This window comes from Phascolarctos cinereus, unplaced genomic scaffold (assembly GCF_003287225.1).
Source record: "Phascolarctos cinereus isolate Bilbo 61053 unplaced genomic scaffold, phaCin_HiC Scaffold_2;HRSCAF=192, whole genome shotgun sequence".
In the NCBI taxonomy this organism is placed as follows: Eukaryota; Metazoa; Chordata; class Mammalia; order Diprotodontia; family Phascolarctidae; genus Phascolarctos; species Phascolarctos cinereus.
The window spans coordinates 304,118,709-304,131,694 of NW_027555625.1; the positions used below are offsets into that span (position 1 = coordinate 304,118,709).

The following is a 12,986-nucleotide window of genomic DNA, read 5'->3' on the forward strand; positions in this document are numbered from 1 at the left end:
CAGGAGCCACTGGAGGGGAAAGGGGGGTTAGATCCAAATTTCTATCATGCCAACACAGTATTTTATCTTTTTGCCGCTTCTTTTTTTACTCCTCCTAAACCTACTTTTCATTCTTTCCACAATCTCCAATCCCTCCGTTCCTCAGTAGTATCCTAGGTCATAATCCCTTCTCTGATCACATTCTCTTCTCTTCTCTTCCCTTAGTGAACCAGTTCAATGCCTCACTAACTTTTACTATTGAATGCCTTGTTTCCTCGTCCTATCTGTCATTGATCACACCTGGCCAAACCAAAACCTTAGATTACTCCCACTATCCACCTCCTTTGTTCTTGCTCATATGCTACTGAACAGAACTGCAGGAAATTACAAAATCGTTCTGAGTAGGCCCACTGCAAAAATGTTAGCTAATATCAACTGCCATGAGGCAATCTTACTACTCTTCCCCAAATGAATCTTGCTCACCAGAGCTGCTGTTACCAATCTTCTTTTCTCTCCTCAATCCTCCCATAGTATCTCCTTTCCCAATCCCCTCAGCTAAGGACCACATCTCATACTTCACTTTAAAAATTGAAAACATTCAGTGAGAGCTCCCTTTTGTTCTTCCTCATCTTACATCTCTCTAATATCTTACATCTCTTCACTCTCTCCTTCATTCTCTGATAAGAAGATGGTCCTTCTACTTGCCAAGGCCAACTCCTCTACATGTACCTGTGATCCCATTCCTTTCCATCTTCCCCAGTAGGTTGCCACCCCCTATGATCCCCGTTAACTAATCATCAGTCTCTCCCAATCCATTGGTTTCTTCCTTGCTGCCCACAAACATTCCCATGTTTTTCCTGTCCTTAAAAAAGCTCATTATTGCCTGCCATGACTACCAGCTATCACTCTTTATCTTTCCTTCTCTTCTCAGCTAAACTCCTGAAAAATGGAGTTCAACTCATCTACATTTGGTGACTCCACTTCCTCTCCCCTCACTCTCTTCTAAACTCTCTGCAATCTGGCATCCAACTTTATCATTCAATTGAAACTGTTCTCTCTTCAAAGTTACCAATAATCTCAATTGCCCAATCTAATGGGGGTTTTTTTAATCTTTATCCTTAAAAAACAAAAACCTCTCTTCCACATTTGAGACTATTGTTCTTTCCTCTTGGATACTCTCTGGATTTTCAAGACTCGACTCTTTCTTGATTCTCCCTCCACCCGATTGTTCCTTCACAGTCTTCATAGATCTTCATCTATGTCACACCCACTGACTGTAGGTGTCCTTCTTTTCTCTGTACTCTCTCTTAGTGATCTCATCAGCTTCCAATGGATATAATTATCTCTATGTAAATGATTCCCAGAACTATTTATCCAACTGTTTCTACAATATCTCTTGCATGTATCCCTTCATCACCCACACAGCTACAACCTTAGTCCACACCCTCATAACGTCTTGCCTGGACTACCACAATAATTTTCCAATTGGACTCCTTGCTTCAATTCTCTCCCTATTCCAATCTATACTACACACAGCTTCATAATTAATTTTCTAACTATGTTACACTCTCTCCTCAATAAATTCCCATGATATTACCTCTGTATTAAATATAGATGAAATAAAACTTTTCTGTTTGTCATTTAAAGCTCTTTGCAACCTGACTCCTTCCTAGCTTTCTATTATTTTAACACATCATTCCCCTCTACATACTCTGCGGTCCAGCCAGTCTGGTCGACTTGCTATTTCTCACACACAACACTCCATTTCCTAACTCCCTTTCTTTATACTGACTGTCCCCCATACCTGGAATGCTCCCTCTCCTGACTTCCAACTCACAGAATCCATGGCTTCCTTTAAAACTCAGCTGAAGAGCCACTTCCGCTAAGAGGCATCCCCACCCTTGTCAAGTGCTAGTCCCTTCCCCTCTAAGGTTACCTTGCATCTACTCTGCATGTATCCTGAATGTATCTATTTATATTTACATTGTCTCCTTCATTAGAATGTAAGATCCTTGAGGAAAAACTCTGGTTTTGCTTTTTCTTTCTATCTCTAGCCCTTAGCACAGTGCCTGGTACATCATAAATGATTAATAAAAACTTCTTTATTGATAACTAGGCTTCAGTTTCCTCTTCTGCAAAATGAGGGTATTAGACTAGAGGAATTCTTAGGATCTCTCAAACTCTAATATTCTATATACCAAGCAAGGTTCCTTTCCACTCTAACATTTGATTTTCTATGTTCTATCACCTTACATTCCAAGTTCCCTTCCAGTTCTAACACTCTTATGTTCTAAGGTCCCTCTCAGGTCTGCAGGCATTTGTTGAACAGGAGGTTATTAAATTATAAACGATGTGCAAAATATAGTGCTAAGTACTAGAGAGAAAAGAGGAAAAAATAATTCATGATCTCAAGGAGTTCACATTCCATTGAGCAGGAATATGACATGTACACAGATAAATATAATTAAAAAGTAATCTGTGATGGGTACAAAGGAGAGATCCAGAAAATTTGTTCTAAGAATATGGAAGGAGAGAGATCATTTGGGAGAGAGAGAGAATTAGATGAAGATTGTATGGAAGAGGTGATGAGCTGAGCTCTTGAAGGAAGAGATTAATTCCAAAATGCAGAGGTGATAAAGGAGTGCATCATGGGCACTGCTTCCCCCAATCCAATGCACCAAGGCAAGAAACAACATGTTGATTTCAGGGACCAGCCAGTAAGACCAGCTTGGCTGGAACCAAATGCATGAGAAGGGCAAGGTAAAATTAGTCTGGAACAGTAGGTTGGAGCCAGCTTGTGAGCCTGGCAAGGGCCTTAAAAGTCAAGCTTTATCCTATAGGCGACTTGGAGACAATAAAACGTTTCTTGGCAACTCTAGATCCCTATGATTCTGTTTCTAAGTGGCTTAAAGGCATCTTTCCCTATCTCTCCCTGTAGCCCAGCCCAGGACACAATTGCCTCCCTTCTGTTTATATGCAGCTCTGTGGAGCCTTTCAGAGAGGCAAGTCTTGCATCAAGTCTTGCATAATGCTCTGCTCCTTCAGGATCTATAATTTATGAAGGAATCCAGCCTGGTGCCTTTTCCTACTATTGCTAGGAGAACTAAGTGACTTAAGAAGGCTTGCAAATAGCAGAAAATACAGCTCCATTTTTGACCACTGCATCCCTCTAGGTGCAGGAGAAAGAGTATAGAAATTGCGGCCAGAAGATCAGAAGTCTTAGCTATAATGCTAACCAGCTACGTAACTTGGGGCAAGTCACTTCCACTTCTGTGAACCTCAGTTTCTTCATCTATAAAATGGTAATGATAACATACTATCCAGCCTCACAAGTATGTATAGAATGTATGTGAAGTGTTTGGTAGCTAAAACGTTAAAGTATAACAATTATTTTTTCATTTAAAAAAAAAGACTAAAAAAAAACCCCAGACCATTTCCTTTCAAATCCTTAGGGCCTTATTAACTACCAAAGTTTAGGTCCATTCCTTGATAATCATTCCCCGGCCCTCTCCTCTGATCATAGGCCCAGAAGAGACATTAGGGTTGATCTAGTTCAAACTCCTCATATAATTAATAATATCTAGAATTTTTTTCATATCTAGGTTCTTATATTTAGAGCAAGAAAGGACTTCAAAGCTCATCTAGTCCAAACCCTTCATTTTGAAGATGTGAAATCAAGGCCTATAAAGGTTAAGTGACTTGTCCAAAGTAACATAGGGAGTAAGTAGAAGATCCAGGATTAGAAACCCAGCATCGTTCTGTTGTGCCACCCTGCCTCGATCTATTATGATGACAGGTAATTTGATTAGCTATTATTCTCCTCATTTGACAGCTCTGGACACTAAAGCCCACAATTGAGTGACTTACCTAAAGGTCACACAGCTAGCTTCTTTCTTGACTACCTCAGATCTCCTGATTTCCAGTTCACTGCCTTTTCTACTATGTTATCTCCAGATTTTCACTCTCCCTTTTGGATTCCAATTATGCCACTGTAGTTTGGGACTAGAGATATTCCTTCATTCAATGTCTTTAAGCAGAAACTGGATAACTGACTGCTTGACATGTATGTGGTAGAGGAAATTACTGCCCAGGTAGACAATGGATTAATTGGTCTCAGATACTTTCAACTTTTGAGATTCTATTTGATTTCAAATACTTTTGTACTTCTAGTGCCTAGTGCATAGCAGATGTTTAATAAATGTTTGTTGAAATGGATTCTGCCCTCTGGAGCCAACATGAACAAATCTGCTTCCCCTTCTACATGGTACCTTTTCAGACTTGTAAATACCATGATCATATCTCCTCTAACTCTTTCCTTCTCTAGGCTAAATATGCTCGCTTTCTTCAACCCGTTAATATTTGACAAACATGTCTTAATCTTAGGTTAATTCTAATAAATAGCATATTATAAAAAACAAATTATAATAAATAAAATATCATGTTATGTATTGATAAATGTTATTTCTCTTTGATGATATAATATGGAATCCCCTATTTATTTTCATATAACATCGTTTCCAGATTCATAGCATGTTGAAGTTGGAAAGTATTATCTACATCAGAAGTATCAAACTTGCTGCCCATAGGATGGCCAGAACCAGATTAAAATGTAATTGGGAAGTGTTCAACAGCATAAATGAAATTGCAATTCAATGTAGAAAATGTTAATTTGTGGTTTTTGAAGGCACTGTGTGGTCCACAGTGATCCATTTCTATTTAACACCACTCACCTAGGCCAAAACTTGCCATTTTACAAATCAGGAATCAGGCCCAGGGAAGGGAAGTAATTTGAACAAGATTATAAAGCTAGGAAGTCACAGAGCCAAGATCCAAGTTCAAGTCTCATGCCTATGAATTCCTATCTGTAAAGTACAATGAGACTTTTATGCCAATTTCCCAATGCTCTGCCCCTCCCAGAAGCATCATGGGAAAACACACCCAATCCTTTGTGATCACCCATATAATAATCCCTTGTTTCTTTAGAAGTTTTGAGGCCTTTCCTATCCATCGTCACATCTGATCCTCACAAAAGCCCTTTAAGGTAGGCAAGGCAGGGATGATTATCCTCATTTGTCAGATGATGCTGACTGCGGTGAAGTCATTTATCTAAAGTTATCTCAGTGCTGGAAACTCTGGCTTCCAGATTCTTAGGCCAGCGCTATTCCCACTACACCCTCAGTCTCCACCACCCCCACCCCTTCCACATAATGAAAAATCCAGGCCTCTGGTCCCATTCAGGAGGGTTATTCAATCCCAGCTGTGGGAATGAGCTAAGCCAAAGGAAGGATCAGTCTGCAGCCTGGGAGACCCAGACCCTGGGTCAAGTTCAGTTCAAGTTTCTTTCTTTTAAAAGAAATAAGAACACAACACAGTTGCCTGTTGCTAAGGAGAAGATTCATCTAAAATCAGAGGTTCTCCAGGGGCTCTTGGGTAACAAGAAACTCTTTGTGAGTGAGATCTTGAGAAATAACGTGTAAATGAATCAGAATCAGGGTCAGGTTCCCCTCAGAGACACTAAAAGTGGTTTGCTCATATTTAACAGCTCACCGGCCCTGAGCCAGACCTCCCCTTGGCCAAGACCAAGTTTATGCAAGGCTAAGTTTCTCTCAAACCCCCAGGCAGAAACAGGCAACAATTATCTATGACCTGGGAAAGCCCATTTCCACTTTCTCCTTTCCCTGACAATATCTGCTGGGGGATGGAGCCATAGGCACCCTAAATCCTAGAATGTTAGAGCAAGATTGGACCATAGAACACAGATTATTGAAGCTTCAAGGGACTTGAGAAATTATGTTATCCACTTCCTCATTTTCCTGATAAGGAAAATGTCTACTAATTACTGGCAAGTAATTCTGGCAGTTGGGAATAGGATGTTTCTAATCCTGAGCAATGCATACCTTGTACTTGATACCAGATTTGAAGTAGCCTTGGAAGGTTGAAGACTCATAGCCCTGGACCTCCCGGTGCTGAATTGCTTTTCCATTCAGGTAGTCATCCATCTGTACAGTGAAAATGGCCGCAGCACCACTCTCATCCTGAGTACATTCATTCCCTGGGAAGGGGGAGAAGCACAGTTATTATTAGCTTTGCATAAACTAGCTGTAATGTTGAGTCAATCACTGCCCCTTCTAGAATCAATCAGCCATCAACAAACATTTATTAAGTGCCTACTGTATGCTGGCCACTATTCAAATTGCAGGAATCGGGAAAGAACCATAACACATGAAATCTTTGAAATGATCTATTCCAACCTCACCTCTCTGGGCCTCAATTTCCTTGCCTGTAAAAGGAGAGGGTGGACCTGAATGACTATTATAATCTCTTCCAGTTATTCCCACTAGGATACTCATGCCAAAGCTTCCGAGGTCCCGGAAACACTGTTCCTTGACAATGAGCTGACGTATATGGGAAGACAGAGATCTCTTACATTTGTGGAGTGCTGTATGCCATGCAAAAATGCCTTCCCAGTGATTTATAGGTATAGAGCTGGAGCACCAAAAAGGCTATCTGGTCCAAACCCCTCATTTTACAGATGAGGAAACTGAGGTTCAGGGAAGTTAAGTGACAGACAGCTAGGTGATGAATTGGATAGAGCTCTGGACCTGGAATCTGGGAGACCTGAGTTCTTATAAGCTATGTGACCCAGACAACTCATTTACCCTCTGTCTGCCTTAGTTTCCTCATCTGTAAAATTAGGATTAAAAACAGTACCCAGGTCCCAGGGTTGTCATGAGGATAAAATGAGTTACTATTTGTAAAGTTCTTTGTAAATTTTAAAGTGCTATATATAAATACTAGCTACAATTATAGCCGAAGGTCACACAGGTGTCAAAGGTGGGACTTGAACCCGGGTCTCCTGGACCAGGGTCAGCTCTTCACTACACTATGCTACCCCTTGCTCACCTCCTTGGAGCCTCTATTTGAATCACATTAGAATGTAAGCTCCTTGTCAGTAGGGATTGATTCATTCTTTGTGTTTATATTCCCAGCAATAAGTGTGTATTGATTGATTAATTGATTGATTAGTCACTAAGACCCTGGAAAATGGCCAGGGAGGGATGAATATCCCAATTTCAGAGATGGGGAAATAGAGGCTCAGAGAGGAGAGTGGTCATAGAGGTGATAAGGGTCAAAGCTGGGATTCAAACTCCAATCTTCTAACAGGGCCCGAGAGGTCCCTAAGACTACAACACAACAAATTTGGGTTCAGAAGATGACAGATGCTAGTTCCCTAGCATCCCATACTCTGGACTCAAAGTGGTCATGTCTACGTATCAGTTTTATTTAACAGATGTTTATTGATTGAGTGATTGTTATGGAATAATCTCTTTAAAGGTCTCTGTGCTAATTTCGCTAGCACACAATTCTCTGGCCTGGCTGTTCCCCAGGTCACAGGTTCTGAGCTTCATCACCACCTGTGCCCTTCCTTCTCTATATACTGATTACCACTCTAATTACTATAGTGAATTATTAATGATAATGAGACTTTGCCTCTGATAAAGGTGCCAGAATTTCCTGTCGATGGCACTCACACTAAAGACTGGGAGGGAGATTTATTCTGCGTCTTATTTTTACTGCTCCCCTAGAAGCATTTTAAAATTGGATAGGTTTTGACATCAGAAATGAAAGGGACTGTAAAATGAATGTTAAAACATAGAAGATTAAGTTATTTAGAACATAGAATGTTGTTGTTAGAATGTTAGGGTTGTCAAACACTTTAGAGGTTTTTAATCTGAATCTCTAGCCCACATAGAAATCCTCCTCCAATGTTATCCTTGACAACCTCTGGTCATTCAGTCCCTCTCTGCACACTAGGTGCTCAGCTCAGGGATGGGGGGAGAGGAGGAGAGGTGGAAGGGTTCAGGGAAGGCCAGCATCTTACCCAGCCAGAAGTGGAGGTCATACTGCAGGGATCCATCTCTGCGTTTGATGGTGTTCAGGATTAAATATGCATCACCAGTGAAGAAGTCCCCATACAGGTTCTTGGGTACTGGTACTAAATCAAACTGCTCCACCCTCCAGATCTGCAGGCCAGGCTCCTTCCCTGCCTTCAGGAACTCTGCATGTTCCACCACCATGCTGACAGGCTGGGGAAAGAAAAGGATGAAGAGAGTTAATGAAGAAGTATTACAAAGGGGTAAATTCAGAAAAAGTCCTCAAGTTCCAGGACCAGAACCAATTTCAAATGAAGATAGAATGGTCTCCTACAGTGGAAAACTAAGATCTCAAAAAGGACTCAAAGAGAAACATCTAATCTTTTGCAGTCTGTAACCATTATCCTAGGAAGATGTGGGATTTCTGTAGCGCATTTCTACAAAGAATACTGGGAATGAGGAGATGTGGACTCTCTCCCTGACTCTGCCACTAACCAGTTTTGTACAAGTGACTTCCTCTTTTCTGGGCCTCAATTTCCTCATCAGTAAAATGAGGAGGGGGCTAGTATCCCTTTACATTCTCTGATCTGTGTTCTAATATTCTAGTTCTAAGACCCTATCCAGCTCAAATTTTAATTTTTTGATTCATATCATTCTCTACCCCACTCTCCAACATGGAAGGCTCCCAGAATCCTGTCTCGACCTTTTTGAGGACCTTTTTGACCTCTCTCTTTCAGAATCCTTCCTGCATTTTCCTTCCTTCTTGATCCTCCACTGACTTTCCCAGTTTTCCTCTTCTGATGCCAAGCAACTCCTGTTTGCTTGAATTCTGAACTCTTAAGGCAGCAATGAGGCACAAAGGCAGAAAATTGAATTAAGTGGCAGTTAAAACCCAGCGCCTTCAGCTAGGGGACCCACCATCACTCTCCCCTTTGCTCTGGGGCCTCTGATTTACTTTCCTAAATATTTAGGAGATAGAACTTATAATTGAATGAGATTTCCCTTCTTCCTTTTTGCTGGAGCTTTTTAAAGACAAACAGAAATTCTGAAGTTTGGCCCCAAATGCATCATGATATTTTAAAGAGCATTGGAATAGGAGTGAAGAGACCTAGGTTCTAGACACAGCTCTGCTACTAAATAGTTGAGGGACCTAGATAAGTCACCTCACATCTCTGGGGCTGTTTTCTCATTGTAAAAGGAGGGGGTTGGAACGAGGTCCCTTTCAGCGCAGTCCTTGTATGTTTTAACATCCTCCATTCTAAGCTTCCTTTGGGGTCTAACATTCTACATTCTTCCAGCCTTAACAGTCTCTGTTTTTGAAGGTCCTTTTCAGCTCTAAAATCCGAGTCCCAAGAACAGCTGCCTTTTCTCCGTCATTTCTCCAGAATCTAGGTATCCTGGATAGGCCAGTGCAAATTTTTAAAGCATAGCCTTTCGCAAACCCCACAAACAAGGACTTGAAGAGACCATCCAGACTGTGCCTGTTTTCCACCACAGCATTGCCCCCCTCCCCCCACCTCCTTCACAGACCACCAGGACAAATCCCGAACTTTAAGCTCTATACTGTCCCTCTCGGAACGACCCAGCCACACCCCAGCAGAAAACTGCCAGATCCTGTTTGCAAATTCAGAGGACAAACACAGGCCAGCCCCGAGATCAATCGAAATCGATCGGTGGCTCTGCTGGGGCGGGGTCCATCCCATCGCTGGATACAAGAGGGAGAGAAAACTTTTTGCATGCACCCATTCACTCTGCCCCCAGGAAGAAAGAAGATTGCGGCAGGTGAGCAGTTGGTTATGCTGAAGAAGGCAGAAGAGCACTTCCAAAGGCGATGCTGTCGATTAGTAAGTATTCCAGTATAACAGCCAAAGGGAGGGAAAGAGGGGTCCAGCTTGAAACCGCGACCGGAAATCATACTTACAAAGCAACAGAATAGTTTTTCCATTATAGACCTTAATTATGCCCCTTTTCCTAGCGTTGTATCTGAAAAAACTTACAATAGAGAGTTAAACGGGGTTGTTTAGGGCAGGAAGCTCACAGCCCCGGCCTCCCCCCCTTCTCCCTCTGTCCCTGCCTCCCTCCCCCCCGGACGGCGCAGATTCATCCCCCCTCTAGCGGTCTGGGAAGAGCGGGGGACGCCGGCGCCAGGCACTCACCCGCGCGGACAGCGCCACGGTGGCTGTAAGCAGGGAGACCAATGAGCCCGGGGTGAAGGCGGCATGCCCGCAGCCTGCCCGCAGCAGAAGGCAGCCCAGAGCCGCCAGCACCAGAAAGCCGCGGGCCATGTCGGTGCCCAGGCTCCGAGGACAGCGAGGAGAGGCTTAGCCGAGAAGATGGGGAGAAGGCTGGCTGCGTCCTTCTCCCACCAGCAGCAGAGCCAGTATATAAGGTGGCCCGGCCCGCCCATCCACAGAGGGGACCCGCCCCAGCTCCCCACGTGAGTCCAGACCCAAAGCAGCTGCCACCTGGCTCTGGACCCAGCGCCCTCCTCAATCTAGCCTTCCCATCCCAGCCCTGGGCCTTTTATGGAGTATGGGGCAAAATCACTGGGAGGTGATGGGGGGAGGAAAGGAGATGTTCAGATTGACCCATGAAGGGACTCCAAGGGTTCTTCAGTGAAAGAGACCAGGACCCATCACCCCATCCTTAGGATCACAGAATTTAAAGATGAAAGAAACCTTAGTAATCATTGAATCCAAATCCCTCATTTTACCCAGAAGGAAACTGAGTCCCAAAGAGGGGAAGTGGTTTATCCAAGGCCCTGAAGTTAGAATATGGCAGTTTATATTTGAACCCAGGTCTTCTGACTCTGAATTCCATGCTCTTTCTACTTGAATGCCACTTACACCTTTTACTTCCCTCAACCTCATGCACAAACACAGCCCATGTCCGCATAGCCATTGCTAGGTTACAATGCACTTTACCTACATTGTATCCTCACAGAATCCCTGTGAAGGTAATAACGCATGGATTGCTCCCTCCATTTTGCAGACATTGATGATATTGTCCACCTTTCTATATCACTTTAAGGTTGTTTTTCCTTTCTTTACAAAACTGCGAGGTAGGGCACACAAATGTCATTACTCACATTTTGCAGATGAGGAAACTGAGGAAGCTTAGGGGAAGTGATTTGTCCAAAGTCATCTGGTAAGTAAATTGTAGAAACTGGTCTTTCCATTAGCAACCTCTAATAATAATCTTCTGCATGTGTATTTATAGCCCTTTACAATTTACCAAATGCTTTCACATGCCTTTGCTCCTGTCAACGATCATCTGAAGAAGTGTGTAGTGCAAGTGATTTGCAGTCAAAAAAGGTATCAATCCCAGTTGGACTATCTCCTATGGCCACAAACTATCTGTATGACCTCAGCCAAGTCATTTAATGTTTCTAGACCTCATTCCCTTTATCAAAAGAATGGAGAGAGGAGGAGAGGAGGATTGAGAATTGGACTGTGATAACATTGCTTGAAATGGAGTAAATTCTCAGTAAATGTTTGTTGATTGATTGACATTAGAGACATTTAATCCAACGCTCTAAATATACAGTGACACCGATGGTGACAATATAGTACAGAGAAATAAAAGTGACTTGCCCAACATCACACAGGTAGCAAGCAACAGAGTTAGGATATGAACCCAATTATTCTGATTGAATCCAGTGGTCTTTGCACTGTAACACTACCTCAAGAGCAAGGTTTCTTAACTGGGGGCCTTTGGACTCCAGGGGACCCTCAAGGGCTTTGTTAATAGATTTGGGAGGGGAAAAATACATCTTTATTTTCACTAACATCCAACTAAATTTCAGCATTTCACTTAATTATGAGAGTAACTAATGAACTCTTATTCTGTAAAAGAGTCCATCAGCTTCACCCAGATTCTCAGAGGGATCTATGACATGCAGAAAAGGACAAGAACCCCTGCTACTGAAAATGATCTTTAAAATCCTCTCCATCTCTGTCTAAACACTATGAAGTAGTCAGGATAAGGATTCTTATACCCATTTTACAGACATAGAAATTTGAACTCCAGTAGATAGCATCTTTGCCCAAGGTGACAATAACAAGGCCATGGTAGAGCTGAGAATGGAACCTAGGTCTCCTGCCTCCTAGTCCAGTCCTCTTTGTACTCTTTCCCATCCATACCCCAAGGATGCCTCTTAAGCTACAGTTCACCTAGGCTTACTATTTCTGCATTCCTCCCACCCCACTCTCTTTAGGTCTGTTTCCTATAAAATGAAAGGGTTGGATAAAATAGTCTCTGAGGTCCTGTTCAGCTCTAATATTCTAAGATTAATAACAGTAATAAATGGTAACAGTTCATATTTCCACTAGCTCTTTAAGGTCTACAAAGTTCCTTCCACACAACGACCTAATCTAATTAAGTTTTAAGGTACAGAGGGCAAGCATTCTTTTCCTTGTTTTGCAGATAATGAGACTGAGGCTCCAAAAAGGTCAGTGACTTGCACAGAATCACAAGCAGAAATTATCAGAGGAGAGGCTCAAACCCCATGTCTTCTCACTCCAAGAATAGTGAGTACAATCTAGTTATCATGATAACTCTCTCTATGTCCTGTCTTCCAAACTAGATTGTAAGCCCCCTGAGGTCAAGGATTACATTCTAAATGGTTTTATATTCCTACATTATTTAACACCAGAACTGGATATGCAAGTAAAGTACTTAGTAATAATGAAATAATGACTGATGTTTATATAGCATTTTATACACATTATTTCACTGGCTCTTCCAAACACCCTTGTAAATGAGGTATTAAAGGTATTGTAATTCTCTCTTTAAAGATGAATGAATTGAAACTCAGAGAAGTCCAGTGACTTACCCATGGTTGCACAGCTATAAGCAGCAGAGGCAGAATGCAAAATCAGATCTCTCCTGCCTTTTAAGCCTAGTGCTATTTCTATGCCCCCCAAAGCCTCCATTTATTTTTTTAAACAAATTAACTTTTTAAGTGTAAAATGTATTTAAATTTAATTTTAAATGCATTCTAAATCTTAAATACATCTTATTGATGCCTTTTGTATTTGTAACACAGCCTTGGGAGGAGAGATGTACATATTGAAAAAGAAAAAAACACTTAAACCAAGATTTTCTGTGCAGTAACCACTTGCTGCTCTTGAG

The 12,986-nt window shown here is 42.0% G+C and overlaps 1 protein-coding gene across 1 annotated transcript in view; it reads right to left on the reverse strand.

The window, feature by feature from the left end:
* Positions 1-10,240, reverse strand: part of GSN (gelsolin) — a 33,267-nt gene extending 23,027 nt beyond the window's left edge. Inside the window, 3 exon segments of the mRNA XM_078150155.1 lie at positions 5,877-6,031; positions 7,862-8,066; positions 10,010-10,240. Of these exon segments, the coding sequence (XP_078006281.1) occupies positions 5,877-6,031; positions 7,862-8,066; positions 10,010-10,138 (489 nt within the window). The 5' untranslated portion in view covers positions 10,139-10,240.
* Positions 10,241-12,986: the final 2,746 nt, after the last annotated feature.